This window comes from Peromyscus maniculatus, chromosome 7 (genome assembly GCF_049852395.1).
Source record: "Peromyscus maniculatus bairdii isolate BWxNUB_F1_BW_parent chromosome 7, HU_Pman_BW_mat_3.1, whole genome shotgun sequence".
In the NCBI taxonomy this organism is placed as follows: Eukaryota; Metazoa; Chordata; class Mammalia; order Rodentia; family Cricetidae; genus Peromyscus; species Peromyscus maniculatus.
The window spans coordinates 34,481,161-34,505,738 of record NC_134858.1 but is presented as its reverse complement, the minus strand read 5'-3'; the positions used below and the strand labels follow the sequence as shown (position 1 = coordinate 34,505,738).

Below are 24,578 nucleotides of genomic sequence, written 5' to 3'. Positions count from 1 at the left end.
CCTTTTGTTGTTGTTAATTCTTCCTGCTGCCTGAGATAGGGCTTCACTGTGTAGCCTAGGCTAGCCCTCATTTGCATCCCAGGTGCCAAGATTACCTGAATGTGTCACCACATTCTGTTAACTCATCTTTGACTGGTTCTAAATCAGAAAATTTAAATGCTTTTCTCCTCAGGAGATGAGCAGTTTCCTCTTCCAGTGTCAGGAGTGCTCTCAGCAGGGAGCCCTTTTCTAGGACATCAACTTCATCTAAGAGTCGCAAGTTCAACTCTTCCTACCTCACCAATGGGCTGAGCACAGTTTTCCCATACAATTCTAATGCAAAATATGCAGGGTATTTCTATATTTTACTAGTAGTAAAGCACTCTCTCTGGTTTTTGTCATACTTTTAAATTGTATTTGTTTCTGGTTCCCTGGGAATTTCTCCTGGTAATATAAACTAAATATAGTGTATGCAGGGAGGATCAAGCTGTTCTGAAACAGGAAGACGTTTCAAATACCCAATCTCAGGGCTGGAGAGATGGCTCAGAAGTTAAGAGCACTGACTGCTCCTCCAGAGGTCCTGAGTTCAATTCCCAGCAACCACATGGTGGCTCACAAATACCCAGTCTCAAGTATTCAGTCTCAACTGTGTCAATCATGACTCACCTATTGCAGTCTGGCTTTAACTCCTGCTCATGACAGAAACTCCTTATGCCAAGCTGATCAATGGCCCCCTTGTTGCCAAATTTAATGTGTCTTTTTTTTTTCTTTTGTGATTGTTTTTTCTTCTTTCCTGGGGATCAGACCTAGGGACTCATACATGCTAGGCAAGTACCCTGTCACAAAGCTACATGTCAATCCCTAATCTTATTTTGAATTCCTTTTCATACATGAAGCCCTCTGAAGTCCTGGCTGTTCTTTCACCCCAGCCCACCCCTTTGGTTTCTTTGAGGCAGGGCATCGCTATGTGCCTCAGCTGGTCTTGACCTTGAGATCCTCCTGTTTCAGCTTTCCAAGCACTGAGGTTCTAGGCATGCACCATCACACCTGTTCCATCATTCTTGAAAGCCCCGTCTTTGATTGCGTGATGGCCTGGCCTCTTTGCTTGTATTTCTCCCTATTTTTCTTGATATGCCTTTTCAGACTTCTTCATGAGATCCTTTCCACCAAACTTCACAAAATACAATCCCTGAGGCCCCAGGGGCCCATCTTCAGCTTTCCTCACTTTCTACTCTACACAATCTCCTAAAATAATGCCATCCACTTCATTGGCTCAGTATCCTGAATTCCCTATGTGTATTGCCTGCCAAGACTTTTGTACATGCTTCTCCTTCTACTTGGAATGTGTCCTCCTATCCTTTGTAACCTTTGATGTATGTTCCCTAAGTGCCTTATATTGTATCTATTTCTGTTATTTCTCTTACACACTGTATTATAATAATCTGTTCACTTATTGTTTTCCTCTGTGAGATTGTTTTCTGGATAGAAGTCATGGCATAAGTATACCTTTATCATGTGTCTGGGATATAGTCAACAGTGCACAAATGGATATTTGTTTAGTAACTAAGAGAACACATGAATGGATGAATGTATGAATTAATGTATGAATGAATGAATGAATGAATGAGACTGATGGCTTTGGAATGGATGATTTGCAATTTGGAAAGAAAGTGAAAGAAGGTAAGAGAAAAAGGAAATAACTTGTACATTTAGGTTGTTCATTTGTTCAGTTTGCATACATGGAGATAAAGTTATTTCATTTCATCAAAAGTTTATTGAGCATCCAGGGTGTGCTACGCACTCTGCCAGATGCCAGTAATACAAAGATGAAGATCAAAACAAAGCAAAACAAAAATAAAAACAAACGAACAAACAAAAACTTCCTTACTTACCCCCGATTTAAGGCAAATTTGGCTTGAGTCTGGGAAGCCAGCCCTGTCAGGATACAGCACCAGGGTGTGGCATGCTCTCATCTCACCCTACCCTTCACCCCCGTGTCTCAAGGCTGACCAAGGTAGTCCCTTCTCCAGGTCTTACATCTCCGAACCTGCCTGCACTATCACCTAGGTGCACTATTTTCTGGTGGGTGAGGCAGCTGGGAAGGTTAGTGGGTTGTGGGTTCTGGCTAAGCAAGGAGCTGCAGACCAGCCTGCCACATGGGCAGGGAGAAGACCATCAGAATGGAGAACTAAGAGACACGCTGGTGAGGTGAGGGGATGCAGACAAGCTAGATATCTTGGTGCCTGCAGGGCTGGGGCAAGGTTCTGGTGCGGAGGTGATGGATATGGGGCCTTGGCAGTTGTTCATGGGATGATGCAGAGGCAGAGCTGAAGTTTAGGAGTTGAGGAGAGACAAGAGACACAAGGTCCCTTGGCAGCATCAGGTAAGAGAGGGCAGAACATCCAGGACCTTCTTGTCTTTCAGCTATTTGTGTGCTTTCTGTCTTCACACAGTAGCTTATTTCCTTTCTTCCAAAATGCCTAAAGAGTGGGGGGCCGGGCGTGGCCCAGGCCCTTGGTCTTCTGATGGTACAGATTATGGAGCTGGCTCTGTCCACTGGGTTCTGAGCATCTAAGGAGCAGGACAGTGGAAAGCAGGAGGCTAGGGGGTGGGCCATGGCTGCCTGACATGCTGGGAGAGCTGAGCTTCTTCTTCTTTTATCTGTGTTTCTCTGGAGAGCAGAATCTTACTTCCTTACAGCTCCAGGAAGCCCCTCAACCTTCCTGGGGATGATTGAAATGCTTGTTTCATAAGAAAGAAAGGAAGAAGAATGTGAATGGTTAAAATCAGGTCCTTGCCAGATGCAGCTTTCTGGGTCAGCAGTGAGTGGGCATGTAAATCTCTGGAGCAGTGGTTCTCAACCTTCCTAACGCTGCGACCCTTTAATACAGTTCCTCATGTCGCGGTGACCCCAACCATAAAATTATTTCATTGCTGCATCATAACTGTAATTTTGCTACTGTTATGAATCGCAATGTAAATATCTGACATGTGACCCCTAGAGGGGTTGCAACCCTCAGGTTGAGAACCACTGCTGTAGAGGCACAAGCCCACCCACATTCTCATGAACAAAGACAGGAAGAAAGATCAATATGGCAAGGCTTCTGAGGAAGGTATTGGAGGCCACCAAGCCCTGGAGGCCTGATATTTTGTCTTTGCCTGGTCCCAGGTTCCCAGGGTTCTAGGAAGAATGCACATGGGATTCACCCTCACCATTTGGAGGGATGGGAAAACCGGTGTCCAGAAAAGGTCCTCTAAGACAATGACTCCTTTGTGCTCAGAATGGCCCCTGTTACACCCAGGAACCAGCATCAGGCTTGTCTTTAGTTAAGGACAGTTTGTGTTTGTGGGTAAATGGCCTCTAATTTGGGCTGGGGCCGGGTGGTGGGTACCACAGACATTGGGGATGGAGGCATGGGGAGCTGGGAGGTGCATGGGAAGCATAAATGCTGCCCCCGGGGGCTCATAGGATGGTCTCACTGGGTAAAATTACAGATGTTAGTTTCCAGAAAACCCTTTAGGGGATTGGGCTGGACATTTAATAATCTATGTAGTCCTAAGAGGGCACAGCTCATACCCACTGAGAACACAGCCAGAGAACACGGTCAGTAAACCCAGCACACATGCAACAGGGTTTAACACCGAGATCAGCGTTTCACCCATTTGTGCAAGCTCACACACGTGTGCACCCTAAACGGGGATCAGACCACGATCTGCCCTCGCCCTAGTCAGCGGCATCGGGACTTCTCAACCTCCCCCCTGCTGCGGACAGCAGACCGTGGGCAACCGGAGCAGGCTCCCAAGGCAGCTCAGGCACTGATCTCCACCTGCCCAGTCTCGTCCTGCTCGCGGATTCTGTGCACGCCCGCAGTCCGCAGTGTGTGCGAGGCGCTGCGCGAGCGGCCGGGCGAGCTCGGGGCCCGTGGCGGTGATGTGTGCGTCCGGCCAGTGGCGGGGGAGCGCGCTGGGGAGCGCGGGTAGCGGCGGGCTGAGCGGATGGGCAGCCCCGGAGAGCGGCCCGGCACGGGCGGTGACACGGAGTAGCCAGGTGGTCCAGGCTCTGACGTGCTCCGAGGCTCTGTTGCAGGGTTCTCATCGGGCTCCGGAGAGTCCTGCAAACGCAAGCCCTACAAGGGTCAGGGTTCCCCTGACTCAATCTGAGAGCGCGTTTTGTTTTAGGTACCCGGACTACAGAGGCTGGGGTCCTCAGAGTTTTCACCCCCACCCCCACGTACAACTAGGTGGCAGACACAAGTCTAGGAATACAGGACACTTAGTATGGCCCAAGCACACGACAAGTACTCAGTAAATGTTAACATGCTTTGTCTCTTAGTCTCTTAGTCCTCTTTCAGAACAGGTCGTGGCAAAGGGGGCTATTGCATTGCATGTGAGCAGAGAACAGAGGAAGGGCTCTGAAGCTCACAAGTAAGTCTTGTGACAGGAGATATCCTGGACGCGGTGGAAGCTGGGGTAGTCCATGAGATTTGGAATGCATTGAGTCAGGTTTGTGTACTGTTGCCTATAATTGTAAGGTCTGCCACTCATTACTCATTTAGCCATTCACAAGTTTGTTTGTTTGTTTTTTGTCTCTCTCCCTGTCTCATTTTTTTAATCTCTAAAGTGGGGATGACACAAAGATTTCTGCAAATACTGCAAAGGGATGGCCACATCATCAGCTCCCTAGCATTCCATGGGGACTCCTTGACAGGGCAACTCACTTTGTCCTTCAGGATATAGAGTGCCATTGGGTTCTTCCGCTCCTGTTCTCCACTTCGGGGCAGGGTGTCTGCTGCATGGGGAAAGAAGGGAGCGTCTGGTCCAGGGACAGAGCCTACACACCACCCAGCACCGATGTGCTGGCTCGCACCCTGCTTTGCTCTTCTGACTTTCTCATGACCCACTTCTTCCTTTGCCTCTCTGATCTGAGTGCTGATGGGCTGGGCCAGTAGGTGGCTGAGCACTCACCTTCTGACTTAAGGCGGTCATCGTTCTGATCCATGTACTCCAAAGAGTTTTGCTTCTCCAACTTCCTCTTCTTCCTGCAAATTAGTCCGACCCCCACCAAGAACAGAGCTATTGAATGTGAACAGAAAATCTAAAGAATGGACAGGAAGGGTTCTAATGACCACAGAAGAAGCCTTATGATGGGAAGATGGGTTGAGAATGATGGTAGCCCAGGAACTTAGGAATGAATCTCATCTGGGTTTGCATGCTAAGATAGCTGTCAGCATAGTGACTGTGGGTAGGCCATTTATCCCATGTGAATAGCACACTAACCCAGCTAGACTGAATAACCCAAAGGGGAAGCCACCATCAACAGTGCTGGGGTGGTCAGAGGTAACCGAGCACAGATGCGGTTCCATATACAGTGGAAAAATACACCTGAAAAGAGGTGCATCCTAGGAGGAAGAAAACTCAGAGAAGAACATAGAACTTGGGGGCTGGGGTTGAGGGGTAGCTCGGTTGGTGAAGCGATTGCCTTATAAACGTGAGGATCTGAGTTCAATTCCAAGAATCCACATAAAACAGACGGGGGTGGTAGCACACAATTGTAACCCCAGCACTGGGAAAATCAGACAGGAGACCCCTGAGGCTCAGTGTCCAGCCAGTTTAATCTAATTCATATGATCCAGGCTAATGAAAGACCATGCCTCACAAAAACAAAACAACAACAAACCAAAGTGGATGGCTCCTGAAGGACGACACTGGAGGTTTACCTCTGGCATCCACACACGTGGGCATCTACATACACCAGCACCAACACCAACACATATCTATACTTACACCCATACAAGCATGTGCATGAGCACACACACACACACACACACACACACACATTCACAGAATAGAGCTCGAGAAATAGGCGTGTAGCTTAGTAGTGGAGTGCTTGCCTAGTATGTATATGACCCCAGATTTAATACTAGTAACACAGTCAATCACTCAATATTAAACATGGGATTGAAATAGACTGAAGGATGAACCAAGGCATGAAAGTTGATGTTACCTAGACTTTTTAGAGGGTTTCCAGCAGGCACAGACTGTCACCAGGGTCACAAGGAGGAAGATGCCTCCTGTAGACAAGATGATATAGAGGGAGCTTCTTCCTAAGCAAAAAGAAGCAGAGAGGTAGGGACAATTTGAGAAAGGAAGCAGGTGTGGTGAGTAGAACACTAGAATTGAGGGACTAGAAAAGGGCCCCAGTGGCATGGATAGGCAATGGCAGAGCTTCCTGGGAGCTTCCCTCTCACTGGCGGCTCCTCCAGGGACAGTCAGGCCATCTCTAACCCGTCTTACTCCCTCTAAACCAGTGGTTCTCAACCTGTGGGTCACAACCCCATTAGGGGTCAAATGATCCTTTCACAGGGGTCACCTAAGAGCATTGGAAAAATCTACATTACGATTCATAACCATAGCAAAATTACAGTTATGAAGTAGCAATGAAAACAATTTCATGATTGGGTCACTACAACATGGGGAACTGCATTAAAGGGTTGCAGCATTAGGAAGGTTGAGGACCACTGTTCTAGACAGTCACTATCTGGAATGTCTTTAGTCCCAGTGGACACTCACATCTTGGGCACGCAGGGAGACTTACTATACACGGTGATCTTGACAGGCAAGCTTCGGACCTGGCTGATTGGGTTCTCCACCACACAGCTGTACAGGTCGTCATCCTCCATGAGCACTCGGGTGATGGTGAGCACCTTTTGGTCAGGGGACAGGAGCATTCGGGAGTCATTGAGGAGGGGTTTGCCGTCCTTCAGCCAGGTGTAGCTGGGCTTGGTGCCATTCTCATGGGAGCAGTTGAGGGTGAAGGCCTCACTGAGCTCCAGCACAGTGGTTGAAGCCACTAACACATGTGGCTTTGAAATGGGCACTGAGCCCCAGAAATGGGAGAGTGGAAATGACTGTGAGTCAAAGTCTACAACATGATTCCTCCCCCTTCTTTATTCTCCCGTCTTTCAAAATATAACAGTTCAGACTGTAGCCTGAGAAGTCCCTCCAGAGATCCTTAGCTTAGTTCTTTCCCATAATCCATCCATCCATCCATCCATCCATCCATCCATCATCTGCTCATTCTTAAACAAGCATCTTCTAGACAGCCATGATGAGGGCGCTCATTCCCCTCTTCCTAAACAAGATTCTAAAACCGCTGAGCTTTACTTAAACTGATCAAGCCTAGAAGACATTTTAGTTGGGGGACATCTAGGTCCAGCTCTCTAGGTTTAACACTATAGGCTCTGTCAGTCATATGAGCTTGGGCAGCTTACTCTCTGTAACTCATTTTCCTTGTCTTCAAAATGGAGAGAGTGACATTATCTAGCCCTCGATTATTGCAAATGTTAAGCAGGCTGGTCTATGCAAATACTCTATTCATGTTAGGCACTACGTTCTAACGCCTGCTCAGCCTTTTGTGTTTTCTTAGGTCTAACCTCAGTCCCAATCTTGTCCTGCCTCCGTCCCTGCTGAGTGCATTACCATCCACGGTGAGATTGATGGTCTTCTCCCCTGTGAAGGTATCGTCAGTGATGGAGATCTCCACTTCATAGGTTCCCTCATCCGCCAGCTGCAGGTCGCTGAGAAGCAAGGAGCCATTTTCAAAGAGCCGGATACGGTCTCGGTAGTCCGGCCGCAGAGTGCCGATGACCTCTGTGCCTATAGACTGCACCACAGTCACTGGCTTGTCACGTTTCAGCTGCCACTTCACCACAGGCTTGTCGCTGCTGGTGCTACTGTACTGCACAGAGAGCAGGGCAGACTTCCCCACCGTGCCGTGGATCAGACGTACGGGGCTGGTGATGTTCACCCCCTCCAGGGGGACTGCAAACAGAGGCCCATTGGGGAAGAGGGCAGAGTCAGGCCCTTAGCTCCATAGCCCGCTTCCACCTTCAAGCCCTCTGATCGTCCTCACACCTTCAGACCCTTCACTTCCTGCCAGTCCTGGCTTCTTACCCACCAGCGCCACCTCCTCTCGCTCCAACAGAAGTCCTTTGCTCCCTCTCCTGGGTCTTTCTTTCCTCCTAGCCATCCCAGGTCTTCTGTGGCTTTGACGCTCTGGCGTTTTCCCCACCGTCTACCTCTTGCTGGAGATTACACCTATCCTCCATTCTACGTTGCTTTCATAAAAATACTGATTGAACATCCTACGTGTCAAACCTGATACGGAATCAGGATGGCAGGAAATAGAGAAAGCAGGATCCCAGAGGAGGGATGTATGCTGAGACAATGCTCAGGAAGAGGACCCTTAGAACGTGAAGACCCACAGGTACTTTCCAGTCACACCAAGAATCCTAAATCCTTTCCCCAGGTATAACTAACTGTGTCTTACCCAGAGGGCTCAATATGAAACAGCTGGGCAGCTCGGTGGAAGTTGGGGGAATTCACCTAAATTCCAGCCCCGTGTGTACTCTCCCCAGAGGAAGCGTTTGAATGAGTAGAATAAAGAGTTTGGAAGCTCAAAGTTTTGCAAGACTGAGCTCTACTTGCTGGCTGTGTGCATTTGGATAAACAATCTTTCTCAGCCCCATCCCTCTCGTTTATAAAAGAAAAATAGTGACTATGGACCAGGCACTAGCCTGTAATCCCAGCTCTTTGGAGGTAGAAGCAGGGGGATCAGAAGCTCAAGATCATTCTTGACTACACAGTGAGTTGAAGTAGGAGGCCAGCCAAGGGTAAGAGACCCTATCTCAAAAAAATTAAAAAAAAATTTTTACATACATATAGAGAGAGTTAGGAATGCAGGCCTGTGCGTTTCCATTCCTTCTTTGTACTAGATTATCCAGATCAGATCACGATATAAGTGAACTAAAAGCTTGGTTATGGTAACTAAAGCAAATTTTATTTGCTAAACACATTCCATTTGTTTTAAGAGCAGGTGCTGTATCAAGTACGAGCTCCTCCGTTCTGTAAAAGGTCAAGGAAAAGCCAGTTGACTACTTTTCCACCTCTCTGGGCCTCAGTTTCTTCCTTTGTGCAGTGAAATAGTTAGTGAGACCAGGAGATCTCTAAGCAATTTCCAACTCTCACCACCATCAGCCGGTACCACTCAAACCTCAAGAGATGAGGCTGCAGAAGAAGCCTCTGTAGGTGTGTATATCTGAATACCATTTGCTCATTGGAGGGAAGTCATAAGCTGAGGAAGTTAGAACAGACAAAGATAACTGTTTGCGAACTTTTTCTTTTGTCTTGTCTTGAGAAAGAGAATTGCTATGTGGTCCAGGATGACTTCTACCTCAACCTCACAATCATCTTGCCTCAACCTCCAGAGTACTGGGATGGCAGAAGCATGCCAAAACACTCATCTCATAACTATTTTTATATTAATTTTTCAAGATAACATCTCATATATCCAAGGCTGGTCTCAAACTTGCTCTATCGGCAAGAATGATCTTGAAATCCTGATCTTCCTGCCTCCACCTCCTGAGGCCTGAGATTGTTGGCATGTGTCACCACACCTAGTTTTATGCAGTGTTTAGGAGGATCCTAGGGCTTCATGTACACTAGGCAAGCACTTTGTCAACTGAGCTACATTGCAGCCCCTCAAACATGGTCTTTAAAGATTTGTTTTTATTTTGTGTGTGTGAGGGTTTTGCCTGAATATCTGTATATGCACCACATGCATGTGTCTGGTGCCTAGGGAGGCCAGAAGAAGGTGTCAGGTCCTCTGGAACTAGAGTTATAGAGAGTGTGACCTACCATGTAGGTGCTGGGAATCGAACCTGGGTCCTCTGCAAGAACAAGTGCTCTTAACTGCTGAGACACCTCTCCAGCCTTAAAGATTTGTTTATTTTTGTTTTTTATTTATCTGTATGTATGTGTGTGTCTATGTGATTGTTTATTATACAGGTCTGGGTGCCTGTGGAGGCCGGAAGAAGACATCAGATCCCCTGGAGCTGAAGTTATAGGCTGTTGTGAACCACTTGGCTCGAGTGCTGGAAACTAAACTCAGGTCTTTGGGGAGATCAAGAAGTACTCTTAACTGCTGGGCTATCTCTGTGGTGCTTCTCCCCAAACTTTATTTATTTATTTATCTATTTATCTATTTATTTATTTATTTATTTATTTATTTATTTATTTATTTATTTATTTATTTATTTATTTTTGAGGCACGATCCCACTGTGTAATCCTGGCTGACCTGGAACTTGCTATACAGACCAGGCTGATCTTGAACTCACAGAGATCCTCCTGCCTCTGCCTCCCAAGTGCTGTGATTAAATGCATTTGACATTATTCTTGACCTAATCTCAAACACTTTTTTAAAACAAAAACATTTTTGTTTTCCTAAAAATCTTACATCAAAAATGGAAATAAATGAAATATGGTCCCATCTACCTTATTTGTTTTAGCAGAAGAGATGATGAGGACTCAGTCCTCCTCCCCAATAACACAAAGAGCTACTAGGAATTCCCGTGGCCCTGTGTATCAGACTGAAATCCAATTGACCCCGTGATCTGTATAGTTTATTTCAATTTTCAGATCACATGGTCCCATTCTTGGCTAGATTTAGAAAAGCAAGTTTTCAAATTTCCCTAAGTGAGCAAAGGGGCTTTGGTATGTACCAGTTGAGGTGGTTCTGGGGGAAAAAATCATACTTAAAGGGCACCATGGTGATGCTCAAATAGAGAGGAGGCATCTACTCACTTCTCAGGACCCAGTCTGAAACTGTAGGACAAGCACATGCCAGTTATATGTGTGGAACCTCAGGGGTTAGCAAATCTGAGTAAGGAGGGCCCAGAGAGATGGGGCAGCGGTTAAAATTGCATTCTGCTCTTGCAGAAGACCAAGCTTAGGTCCCAGCACCCATATCAGGTGGTTTACAGCCACCCATAACTCCAGTTCCAGGAGATCTGATGTCTTATACATATACACACACATACACATAAATAAAAATAAAGTGAATATTTAAGAAGTTTGAGGGACTGGAAAGCTGGTTTAGCAGTTAATAGCATTGGTTGCACTTCCAGAGGCCCCAGGTTCAATTCCCAGCACCCACATGACAGCTTACAACTCTGTAACTGCAGTTCCAGGGGATCTGACATCATTACATAGACATACAAGTGGGCAAAACACCAATCAATGCACATAAAATAAAAATAAATAAATCATTAAAAAAATAAAATTTTTGAAAAGCAGCCCTGCTATGGTTTGGATGTGGTTTGTCCCTCAAGGGTTTGAATGATGTAAGCCTTTTCTCCAAGCTGGTGGTATTAGGAGAGAATGAAACCTCTAAGTGTAGAGTGGGTAGCTTCCTGGGAGTACTGTCCCTAGAAGGAACTAAGATAGTTGCTGTGGGACTTCGTGTTAGTTTTCCAGGAATTAAGTTGTTATAAAAGAATGAGCCTAAGCATCCCCCTGCCGCTTCCTGTTTTACTATGGGATCCCTCTTCTCCTATACGTTCTTTGATGCCATCAATTGTACCATGATAGGACATAGTTGGGGGTCTTCTCCAGAGCTGGTGTTATGTTGTTTGGACCTTCTACCTCCAAAACTATAAGTTAAACAAACTTCCTTTCTTCATAAACTGTCCAGCCATAGATATTTCATTATAGAAATGGAAAACTAACTAATACAAGTCCCAAGCACCAGACTTTAAGGCCTCTTATTTCCTTCTACCAGTGATAATCCCAGACCTCAGAGAAGCAGAAGGTATTATTAATACCCTTCTCTCTTCTACAATCTCTGTTCTCTCTCTCTCTCTCTCTCTCTCTCTCTCTCTCTCTCTCTCTCTCTCTCTCTCTCTCCCTCCCTCCCTCCTCCCGACCCCATTATATTGTCTCCTGCTCCATTCCAAGTTTCCAGTAGCCTTTTTGTGATGTTTCCCCTGTATTTATGCTTTTTTAAAAAATCAATTTAGATTACATTGTGGATAAAAAACAATGGAGAAGATACAGTTTTTGACTGCCTCCTAATTTACCCTAGCCCAGGTGGTGGCCTTCCTTACGCTTGTAAACATGGGTGTGCCCACAAGCAGAAGGGATGCATGCACACTCATTATAAGAGGCTGGCGCCATCTTTCTTGGATGCTGATGACCAGAACATTTTTGCTAAGCATGAACAGTTGCCTAGAGACTGGAAAGAATCTAAGTTTGGGTTTCATAACTTTCAGGCGACACAGGGAACTGGGACAGGAGCCAAAGCAGGACAGAGAAATGAGGAAATGGCTAACACCTCAGGTCCAGAGTGGCAATAAAAGGGAGGAGGATTATTCCACCTGGAGAAGCAGTTAACTTATTCATTGTTTCTGAGGCATCGTTATGTAGAAAGTCTCTGTTTCCACCATAGGCAGCAAAAAAAAAAAAAAAAAAAAAAAAAAAAAGGAAACTACCATCGCTGCCAGATCTGTCTAACTAAACAATGCCCTGATGTTTATAAAGGTCAGAAGTTTTTATTCAAGGAGGATTGGACCTCCTGTGACACCAAAGAAAGGCCCACTTCAAGAATGTGTCTGCACAGAGCTGTGATCCTTTTCTGGCTTTGTCAGTTAAAGGAATCACCATCCCCTAGTTTTCACACCTTTACAGGGCAAAGTTTTCATTTTGTCTTAAAGTCACCTTTCAAAAGCATCAGGGGGACAGTGCTGTACTCACGTTGTGGGCTCCTTGCACCTTACCCATTCTCTAGCACCAGTAACCACACTTGTGATCCTTTCTGTCTAAAGCAGGTTCGTTTACTTGGGTCTCAGAGTATCCTAGACACCCTTCCCTGGCCTTCCCAATTGCATGATTCCCTGTCTGAAGTATGGTGACAAGACCCACATACAATAATCCAAGGGCAGTGAGAACTTCGTTCTCTGAAAGGAAGAACATTTTGTTTTCTGCTTTGGGTTTTTAATACCCTTCCTATTTAGTGATGATCTGGAAGAAGGCAAGGTAAGTGAGCATGGGGGAAAAGAGGCAAACTGCATGGTGGCCAGTGGTGATGTAACTCTAGAGCCACATTACGGCAGACATCCTGGGACTGCTCAGTTAGTAAAAGTCAACTCTACCCAGGACCTCCTAAAATCACCTGGGGCCAACAAGACCAACAGAAATAACCACTGTCTGTCTTTAAATTCAGCACTATATCACTGGCCTTAAAGAATTCCCTGCTCCCATCATGTATCTGATGCCATCCAAAGACAAAGAACAAAAAGAACAATAAGAACAGCAGGCACTGAGCAAACCCTGCTCTGAGAAGCCCTCTCCCTTCCTGAAGTTCCTTACCATCTCTGTACTCACCTCAAGTTTGCTCATATGATGCTCTCCCAAATCCTGAGTGATGGAGAAGCCTGCTCCCTCTGAGTGCACGTTCACTCTGAAACTAACTTCCTCCCAGCTCTTTGCTTTGTCTCATCTCTGAATTCTCTATTTGGTGGTTATCAAAACCTGGAAACATCGGATTGGCACTCTCCACAATCTGCTGTCACTATCTCTGAGACCTCTGTCGAGTTCATCACTGGTGACGGTCTGAGGAAATGACCCACCCTCATCACTTTTACTATGCAAGAGCATCATTTGTTGTGTAGTGGTCGGGATTATTGCTATTCTGTTGAGGCCTGGACCATGACTGTAAAATCATTTGAAATGTCAATCATTCAGGGACAATGGGGGGAGGGGCATATTAAGAAACAGAAACTGTGAAGAAGTCCCTTGAGAGATTCAGGCAAAGAAGAGTCGGGCTTTTCATCTACTCTGTAAGGAACATAGATGTCCAGGAATAATTTAAGTATATATTAAGACAACATGAAAATATTGGTGTTTGTGGATTGAAACTATCACTATTGTTAATTTCTCCATTCTCTCAGACCAAATATTTGACCTATAAGTTGACCTATAATTTAATACACTACTATTCAAATCTCAGGAGGCTTCCTTTCTTGTCATTAAGATAGATAAACACAGTAAACTAAAGCAGACTTGCATATGATTTGTCAATTTATGGTAAAACTGACCACAGTATGGCAAGGACAAGGTTTGTTGTCCTTATATGGAATTGCACTTGGCAAAACTACCTCAGCACACCACCCCCTCAGGCCTTCTCTAAGGTGTCCCTTTCTATCACTTTTAAAACTATCATGCTCCTCTTGTTTGTCTAGCATTCCAAATCCTGAAAGAGGAGCCCTGGTGCAGCTGCCCTGCCAGGAATGAAGACATCTGGAGAGACACGTGTGCTCCCCTTTGGCTGCCACACACTGAAACAATGGTCCCTGAGGAACTGGAATTCCTCAGAAATCTTATGATAGGAGAAGGAAAAGCTGAAGCTTCAAGCCAGCCAGAGAAAGAACTTGTCTTCTAGGAAAAAAAAAATCATGTAGCTCTGACTTGTCAGACCACCTTGCTCAAACAATAATGGGTCAGTGATAGGCAGGACCACATTGTGGTCAGGACTTTTTAGTTACATATACCTCTTGCTCTCTGTATAAACCTAAACTTCATGTCTGTACCCCAAAGATAGACTTGTAGAGGGTGGGTCACTGGACCTTTTTCTATTCCTCTTCCCAATGTGGCTACACTCAGTATCCCTTCTCTGCTTTTTATTGTTATTTGTCTTTTAAAAACCATTTATCTGTTGCTGGTTTGGTTGGTTGTTAGTTTGTGGAGGACATGATATGTGCTCTATGACACGGGGTGCTTGAGTCTCTCCTACTGTGTTGTTCCCTTAGATTGTGAGACTTGGAAACCAGTGTCTACCCACTGAGTCATCACGGCAGTCCCTTCCTTGTCTTTTTAATTGGCCTGTTGAGAATAAGTGCAGATCTGGGTCTAGCTTGTGAGAGCTGCCAGAACCAAGGCTCTGGCTCTTACAGTTCTGGTAACATCAATTAATGGTTAAATCCTGCTAACTCTTAGGATGGCAGGTCTCCGAACATCTCTGGTGACCTTTGCAACTCTCCCTTTATTCTTTAGTTCTGTGCACTGACCAACATAAAATGTACACATTAATGTGAAGTGTAACTTGAAAAAAAAAAAACCATCTGTCTAAAGAGACCTGCAGGAGCTAGTCAGTCCCAGGAGGTTGAGGTTCACTGCGATGTTCCAGAGAAGAAAGAAGGAGATACATGGCCTGGATGAGAAAGATCCCTACTCAACATTTAACCATCCTGGCTTAACCTCGACTCCCACAAAATGTTTGTGTTCTTCCCCACTAAGGTGTGTATGCGCATGCGCTTGCGTGTGTGCTCACTTATGCAGAGACGAGAGGGAACGCTGGGTGTCCTGCTTTACTACTCTGCCTTACTCCCTGAGACAGAGTCACTCACTGAACATGGAGCTGGCAGTCAGAAAGTCCCCACAATCCTCCTGTCTCCTCCCTGACTCTCTGCACTGGGTCTAACAGGCATGAACTTGACCGCATCAGTCTTTTCATGTGTGCTCTGGTCTTCATGAACTCGGGTTTTCATGCTTATGCAACAAGTATTCTTACTACTGAGCCATCTCCTCAGGCTCCATTATGGAGCTTTATGGAAGATAAGTTCCTTAGAGCCAACTCTTGAATAAACAGGGTCCTTCCCACCAACTCTGGGTTCCCAGGTACTGACTACTGAGTGGCAGCTTGCCTAAACTTTTTCCAATAACAATCATTATAATAAACAGTGCTTGGACATGGAGAAGTAAAAATGAATCTTTTCCTCATATAACAGGTTGGACAAGTATCAGTTTAAGATAGACTGGAGGGGGCTGGAGAGATGGCTCAGAGGTTAAGAGCACTGGTTGCTCTTCCACAGGTCCTGAGTTCAATTCCCAGCAACCATCTCTAATGAGATCTGGTGCCCTCTTCTGGTGTGCAGGCATACATGCAGGCAGAACACTGTATATATAATAAATAAATCTTTTAAAAAAAGGATAGACTGGACATCTAAGTATGAAAGGGGAAACAACATTTTAAACAGAATACCACAATGTCTGCCTGGCTTGGGAACAGATACAGAGTTCTTAGAAAACAGCAACAACAAAATCGGTAACCAGCCGGGTAAGGCAGTCTAGGCCAATAACCCCAGTACTTAGGATGAGGCAGAAGGATTGCTGTGAGTTGGAGGCCAGCCTGAACTGCCAGAGTGAGTTCAAGGCCAGCCTCAGCTGCAGATTGAGAGTCTGTTTGAAAAAAAAAATAAAATAAAAACAAAGACAGAAGGAAAAAAGAAAACAACAAGAAAAAACATCCAGTCCACTCAAAAAAAAAGCTTTGCCAATGATTTGGAACAAGGGCTGGAGAGATGGCTAAGCAGTTTCAAGCACATACTGTTCTTCCAGAGGACCAGAGTTTGATTTCTGGCACCTACATTGGGTGACTCATAACCACCTGTAACTCCATCATGTAATACTCAACACACACACACACACACACACACACACACACACACACACACACACACACACACACTTGGGAAAAAAAACAAATCTTTTTGAAAAAGGAGTTGGAACAGGTACTTCATAAAAAATATATCCAATTGGCTGATAAAGTTATGGGAAAAGTTCAACTTGATTATAATGGAATGTAAGTTTAAACTATAATTTGATTCCATTTCATACTAATTAGGATAGGAAGACTGGGAGATGATTGGCTCATGAAGGTTCTAACTTCAATGGGTTCATTCATCAGTGGTTGGTTCTAAGAGAGCTATTAAAAGGTAGGGCTTGGCTGAGGAGTAAGTGGCTGGGGGCAAGTCTGGCCAGGCCCCTTCCTGCCTGTCTCTACCTTCTGTCTGCCGTGAGTTGATTTGCTCTCTCACGTGTTCCCTAACACTGTGATGTTCTATCATATCAGGCACAGGCCCAGAAGCGGTGGAGCCAAGTGACTGTGTGGTAAGGGACAGGTAAGGGCACTTTCTATATTATAAGAGCACACTTGCAGTGTCTGTGTTGTCCATAGGATTCTGCATGTACACTCTGTAACTCGGATAGTCATGCGGGAGGAACGTGAGACTCAGTGGCCTTAGGCCTTTGGGAATCCCCCACTGCAGAGAGAGAGAGGATGAAGATAAGGAAAAAGTACAGGAAGAAATAAGGAGAAAAGTATCAACGCCACGAATTACAAAGATAAGGCTTGACCACCTGACCGGAGGGACCAGACTAACGTTTGGAGTGATTAATTGCCTTTGTTCTTGTCCCCAATAAAATGGGCTAGTTGGCATGGTCTGAGTAAGGCAGATTTGAGAATGATAATACTCTGGCCTCCTAGATTGCTGGCTCTCTGAATAAAGTGTCGTTTCAAGATTCACTCCCTGCCTCCGCTCACTGGCTTCTGTAGTAACAGGCAGCACAAGCTACTTGGTTCATATCTTGGTGAGCGCAAAGCCAAAATAAACACAGCCAAGACATAGACGTGGAGCGGAGAAAGATTTATTACTTGAAACAGGGAAGCAAAACATAGGACTTATTTCCAAAGCAATGCCCTCCTTGAACAAAGGAAGAGTACTCATACAGAGGTTGGCCCAAGCCCAAGTTTTATCACTTAAGGAGTATACCCCTGGGCATGTGCAATATGACATGGAGTATATGTTTAGAAGATTAAAGTGATGACAGGAAGGCCTCTGGGCACCAGCTTGTACCATAAAGTATATGCTGAAAGTGGAGGCTCTTTGAAGGTCCATTAATAAGGGGTCTGCTCTGGAGGTGTCTGCCTCAGTGGCTAACAGCAGCTGAAATACTTGGGTGATTCTGGAGAAATAGCATGATTGATTGATTGATTTCTTTCTTTCTTTCTTTTTCTTTTTCTTTCTTTCTTTCTTTTTTTTTCCTTTTTTTTTTTTTTTTTTTTTTTTTGAGACAAGGTCTCACAATGTAGCTCTGGCTGACCTGGAATTTGCTATGTAAACTAGGCTGGCCTCAAACTCACAGAGATTCTCCTGCCTCTACAGCTCAAGTGCTGAGATTAAAGGTGTGCGCCACCCACCTAGCCATATCGGTTTCTTCATCTACGGGCTGACTATATGGGCATGTCCACTTGTTAAGGGCATATCGGACTATAACCTTATACTGACTGCTTTTTCCTCTATGGGATTTTTCAACTACACTATTTTTGAAACCGAAAAGGATCACCACTGCAACGGGATAGTGAATTGAAGCCATAAGCACATTGGGGGTGACGGCTCATACCTCTAATCCCAGTTGCAGGAGGCTGCCATGGACTACAGTGTCAGACGGTTCTAATATCCACCTGCTCCTCCAAATTCAGCATGGAAACCAGGCAGAGGAGTGGAAGAGTCCAGAGAACAAAGCCTCCAAAGTTGGGAGTTATGACTTTTAATGTTTATCCCTGGCAACACCTTAACCTCCGGATAAGTCTTATCTGAATATTCTGTGAATTGAGCTATGGCGAGTTTAAGAAGGCTGAATTTGGCCTGATTTAGGGCCAGCCAGATGGTTTGGTGGGTAAGGGTACTTGTCGCCAAACCTGATACCTGAGACCCACGAAATGGAAAGAGAGAATTGACTCCTGGGACTTGTCTCCTGACCTCTCTAGTTATGTGCCCTAACTCCCACAAAATAAGCAAATAAATATGAAAACACAGAAGGGGCATGCTGCATCAGAGGAAGCCCGATTTGTCAACACCAGGGCCTGGATTTTATGTTATGTGCATGAGCGTTTTGCCTGCATGTACATATATGCATAACATGTCTGCAGTGCCTGCAGACATCCGAAGAAGCCATTGTATCCCCTGAAACTGGAACTGCGGGTGGTTGGGAGCCACCCTGTGGGTGCTGGGACTCTAAGTTCTCTACAAGAGCAGCTGGCAGCCTCTCCAGTCCTCTCCATGCCAATCTTAATTCTCTATTTCCCAGCTTCCATTGCAGTCAGGCATGGTCATGTGACAAGTCCTAGCCAATAGAACTAGGGGGGAGGTGATACATACCACTCAGAAGCTAATTTTGGAAAATCCTCCCTTATATGTCTCTTCGTTGTATTTGTTAAGTTCTTTTGTTTTTTAATTTTCTCTTTGGCCAGGCATGATGGCCAAGGCCTTTAATTTCTTCTCTCAGGAGGCAGAGACGATAGCTCTCTGTGAGTTTGAGGCCAGTCTGGTTTACATAGCAAGTTCCAGGCCAGCCAGGGCTACAGAGTAAGAAGACCGTGTCTCAAACAAACAAATAAATGCTCTACTTGGACTAAATAGAGACAAACCCCATAGTGATCCACACATTGAAGTCGACAGAGTCCCATCAGCTTAGCGTGTTCCTTGAGAACTCTATGCAATATCGTCCTTCCTCTCCCAGGCCTAGTCGACTACTTCATTACACTGACATGTAATGCCGAGGACTTAAAATCTGAAATGTATCTACTACAGAAGCTGACATTTTCCTAATAATACAACAAAGATGGCAGAGACTTATTACAGAATCTGCACATTTATTGCTCGTTGTAATAGCAGTACAATAGCTCAACATTTAGCTCTCATAGGTTATAACTAATAGTTGTTTGTTTGTGACAGGGATCTCAAGTAGCCCAGGCTGTACTCAAACTCACTATGTAGCCAAAGATAACTCCTGTTCCTCCTTCTTCTATCTCTCAAGTGCTGAGATTATAGGCATGCACCACCATGCCTGGCTCATAACTATAATCTTATTAACATAATTCATAATTAGAAAATAGCTTTGCTGTGGGCTGAAGTACTTCTCAAACTCACATACTGAAGTCCTCTTAACCCTCATCCCCCAGCCCCACATCTCACAGTTGAACTTCTTTTGGCAATGGGGTTTTTGCGGAGCCAAGGACGTTAAGATGAGGTCATACTGGAGCAGGGTGGATCCACTTCCGCACACGTCCTTGTAAAATGGGGACATTTGAACACACACACGCAAACAGGAAAACGCCACCTGAAGGCTGGAATTTTGCTGCCACAAGCCAAGAAGGCCTGGGACAGATCTGTCCTTGGTGCTTTCAGAGGGAAGTCTGGCACCATCAATACCTTGATCTCTAGCGTCTGCCTTTCAGAACCGCAAGACAAAGACTTTCTGCTACCTAATCCACCTACTCTGTGTCATTTTGTTTCATCAACTCAGAATTACATAGGTTTCCATTCTATTCTATGTCCTTGTTGTCCCTTCAATGTGTCATGGCAGACTAAGAGATCCGAAGTCTATCTGATCCTGCCAGTAAAGATCACTCAATTTTCCCCGCCTACCGCTTATATTGACTATCTCCCAACCTCTGAGAAAGGTTTACAAAGCTTCTGCTGAATTCAGTTCATACTTTTCTCTCAGCAATGCTGAACTTCTGGGCTCCACCTAAACACAGGAGACTATTTCAAGCTCCTGACCTTTGTCCACTTCCCAGCAATAATCTCACTCATTCCCCTACCTATTTTTCTCATCCTCTAAGATTCAGTGCAAACATTCTTTCTACAAGGAAACATTCCCTGGTTCTCGCCCACCCGCATCCTGCCCCACCAGCAACAACTTCCTGGATGGAGGCTGATTCCTGCTTTTTGTTAAAATGATCTATGTATCTGCTTGCCACACTAAAATGTGTGTTTCTGGGCTCCCTGTAATTGTGTATATGGACACATAAACACATCTACAGTATTTAAAATAAGATCAGTTTTCCATAGGGTTCATAGGGGGCATCACAAGAGGTAGGTGTCTATGACTTGGAATGAATTATGAATAGGATGGATTACTATCCTAAACCGGGAGTCTCATTAACTACAAAGCTTCTTTTATCTTTCAAGCTGTTTGACACTCAGAGAAGCCAGGGTGGAGGTTTGGGAGGCTCAAACCCAAGATCTCCCCTCCTCCTCTCACCCAGAGTTCACATAATCCCTTAAAAAGAATGCTGGACAAGCCCACGCCAACATGTCATCCCATAAAAAGTGGCACGATGCCTTCCATCTAATGTACTGAATGCTGTGGGCGCTCCAAAGTCATGCAGTCTTTGGGGGAGGGGGCCAGGAGCCAGGGACCGGGCGGGAAGCACGGGGAATGAAGAGATATATTCAACACTGATTCCTTAATTCACTGAGATGCTTCCCACGGCCACTGAGCTCTCTCCCCTCCTCCAGCCCTGAGGGTATTCAGGCTCTGCTCTCCCCCTCCCTCTTTGTCAAAAGCCCCAAGTTCTTTTCTCCAGACCCCTCTGGTCTCCTACCTGGCTGGATGAGAAGCAGGTAGACAAAAGGAGCGAGGCGCAGGGCCCTGGAGGCTCTGGACAAGGCTCCTCTTTCTCTCTTCATTTTGGGTGGCGTTCTCCAGCTCTGGTGCAGACAATTAGCATGATTTCTCCACTCCGGGCACGTCCCTTTGTACCACTCGGAGTTTCTCTGCCCGGGCACAACCCTGCCAACTTCCCTCTGAATACACAGAGCTCTGTGTGTTGCTGGCCTTGTTCTCTCCTCTCGCTTCGCTCAGATCTAGCATTTTCTAGTTTGCGAGCCCTTCGCCCCCTTAGTTTGGACAGGGGTATCTCCACGACATGATAATCTTCACTGCATATTCCATCATACTGGGCTCTGGTGGTCCAGCGGTTGGCTCTTCTGCAATAAGGCCCACTCCCAAGGCCGTGCAGATCCAGGCTCAGTGTCCCAACCTACATGGCTCCACCTCACACTCCTCCTTCCACGTCAGGACAGACTTCTAATAAGGGAGAAAAGGTCGCGGTGTGGGGGCAGGGGAAGGGGGTGCGCTTTGGGATATCTCGGGAAAAGAGAGACCTGAAAGAATTGCCGAAGAAGTGGAAAACCTGTTTTACCCCAAGGGAAGAAGATGGGAAAGGGCTTGAATTCTGTTACTTCCACAGTGTTCCAGCTGGGATTTTCTCCTATCACAGGTTCAGATAGATGTTGAGGAGCGTCTTTCCAGAGGTCACGCTGTCATTTCCCTACGTTCAGCCAGTGTTCTGGAACATGCTAGAGCACAGATTAGGGTAATGCTCCACAACCCAGCACCCCGGGGTTCTGCTCTCAGTGTAACAGCCCAGTGTGCCCTCCTGTTTCTCAAGTCTGTACATTCACTCACTCATGGCGGTGCCTTCTCATCAAACGCTTGGTTAATCTGTGGTAATGGGACAGACTCGGTATCTTTGAACCCTTGATTTTACCTCTGTAAAATGGCTATTGGGGGAATGGTTGGGAAGATTGGTGAAGATTATGGTATAGAATGTTCTGGAAGTGCTTTGTAAGGGAGAAAGCATTTAAGGCTGAGTGTGGCAGGGTCTGCCTGTAACCCCAGCACTAAGGAGGCAGAGGCAGGAAGATTATGAGTTCAAGACCAATCTGTTTCACAAAACCAAAACAGGTATAGTGATGCATGCTTGTGATCCCAGCACTTGGAGGATTGAGTACTTAGATGATTGCTATGAGTTTGAAATGAGTTTGGGCTACATCATGAGTTCCAGGCTGGGCTGGGCTACAATGTGAGATTCCATCTCAAAAAAACAGAATGAAACAAAAACCCAAATCAACCAATGAAACAAAACAACCCCCCCAAAAAAAAGACATTTCATTTATATTTTATTTTTCTTAGTTATAGGTGAATGTATTTAATCTTAAAGTCAAAACTAGTCTATGTTGATAGACTTAAACTTTGACTGCCACCCAACCCAGTCTTGCTTCCCCCCTTCTTTTCATGTTTAAAATGTTTAAATTAAGATATAATTCATGTATCAGGAAATTCACCTTTAGTATGTGCAGTTCCGTGGCTTTAGTATTTTCACCAGGTTCTGAGACTGTCACAAATACCCAATTGCAGTGACCTCTCTCCAAATAAGACTCATACTCTTAGCTGTCACTCACTATACTCCTCTCCAGCCCCATGAACTACAGGTCTATTTTCTGTCTATGTGGATTTGCCCATCATGGATAAGATATATAGATGACGCCATCCCCACCACACCGATTGCTAAGTTTTTATGGAACTCTCAAACTGTTTCCCAAAGAACCTAAATCATTTATATTCTTACTAGCAATTCCCAGGTGGCCCTAGAAGGCCCTTCCCACATTTTTGTTTGTCTTTGTTGAGACAGGGTCTTCGGTATCCAAGGTTGGCTTCCAACTTTCTATAGAGTTGAGGGTGGCCGTGGGCCCCTGATCTTCCTGCTGCCTGTGTCCACTGCTGGAATCCCGGGTGGGCAGCACTATGCCCAGTTTTATCAACCCTCTCCCTTTTAAAAAACAAATTAAAAATTTAAAGATTCTTTGACTATTTCATACACATATATAGTATATTTTGTTCAATTGCCACCTCATATTACCCTCTCTTATTTCTCCCTAGTTCTGTTGGGAACACCTTCCCAATAAGGCCTCTTGCTAATTTCATATTTTTTATTGGGGGGGGCTGCATGGATGGGCAAGCAAGGAAGCAAAGCTTATTGAAGACAAACGAAACAGCTCTCTGAAGCTGGGAGGGGCTGGAAAATAAATTAAATACCTTACTCTTTTGTTCATTTATTTATTTATTTTTTGCCCTGTTTTGTTCTGTTTTGGGGACCCAATAAGTTTAACTAGGGGTGCTTGCATGAGTTTGGTGGAGGGTTTCTTACTGGAGCATGGGTAACCCCCAGTGGTTACACCGCTAAAGAAATGACCCTTTCTCCCCTCGGCAACCATTAACTGTCTAACTCTTTAGGCAGAGGTGGGACCTCACTTCTCGCATAACCTTTTACATTTAAAAAAAATTATAATTTGTCTCCAGGCAGTGGTGGCCCTCGCCTTTAGTCCCAGCCCTCGGGAGGCAGAGGCAATTGGATCTCTGTGAGTTCAAGGCCAGTCTGTTCTACAGAGTGAGATCCAGGACAGCCAGGGCTACACAGAGAAACCCTGTCTGGAAAAACAAAACAGAGCAAAAGTTACAACGTGTTTATCTGTGTGTGTATAAGACAGCTTGGGGGAGCTGATTCTCTCCTTCCACCACATGGTCATCAGGTCTGGTGACACGTACCTTTGCTCACCAAGCTGTCTCAATAGTCCCCATGGCCTCCGTCCTCTTGAGAGCTGCCTTTTCTTCCTTTTTCATTCACACAGGGACCATTTTATCTGGGTAAGACCAAAGTTCTCAACTTCCTCTTGTTACTATTTTATTTATTTTTTTTTTTGAGAGAAGGTCTCACTTTAGCCTTGAACTCCTGATTCGTCTCCCTCCATCTCCCAACCGCTAGGATTTCAGGCGTGTATTGCCACACCCAGCTTCACAACTCCACATCGGTCACTTTTATCCCTGGTCTTAGTTTTTGTAAATATAGCAACTGTCTCTACCTACGCTATTGTACAAACCGACCAAGCCCAGCTTGGCCAATTTTCTACGATTGAAAAATCTGAGCCAAGGAGGGCATGCTGGCAGAACTCCAGATAATGTTCTGAAATCAGTAAGGTTTTTTTTTTTTTTTTCTCTTTTTCTATCTCTGTGTCTGTGACTTTTGCGTAGACAACCCAAGGCACCTGTCTGCTTCTGGGAAGCTATTGTTCTAGCAGACATGCAGAGCAGAAGGGAAAGTCAGCTTTTAGCTCTTGCATTTAAAATTGCATTTTAAAGTCAGTAAGAAGCTGAAAAGCTTAATAGCTAGTCTATGTAAAAGACAAAAAAGCATTATTTCTTTTATCTGTCCCTCTGACATGTCATAGAGCAGCCTGTAGACCAGATCACAGTTATTACTATTTCTTAATAGTCACTTTTGTTTGTGATGGCTTAA

General features: G+C 45.2%; 1 protein-coding gene across 2 annotated transcripts; it reads right to left on the bottom strand.

The window, feature by feature from the left end:
* Window positions 1–1,730: 1,730 nt before the first annotated feature.
* Hepacam (hepatic and glial cell adhesion molecule) lies at window positions 1,731–21,719 on the bottom strand. Of its 2 annotated transcripts, none has more exons than XM_006991175.4 (7): window positions 21,045–21,719; window positions 7,459–7,800; window positions 6,575–6,856; window positions 5,984–6,083; window positions 4,945–5,018; window positions 4,698–4,768; window positions 1,731–4,091 (listed from the first exon to the last, which is right to left on the bottom strand). In XM_006991175.4, exons 1-7 carry the CDS (start codon window positions 21,127–21,129, stop codon window positions 3,789–3,791), a joined length of 1,257 nt encoding a protein of 418 aa, XP_006991237.1. In that variant the 5' UTR covers window positions 21,130–21,719; the 3' UTR covers window positions 1,731–3,788. The 2 variants fall into 2 exon arrangements, with proteins under 2 accessions (XP_006991237.1, XP_042136615.1); XM_042280681.2 differs by having other exon boundaries at window positions 1,731–4,106; window positions 21,045–21,693.
* Between the last annotated feature and the right edge of the window lie 2,859 nt (window positions 21,720–24,578).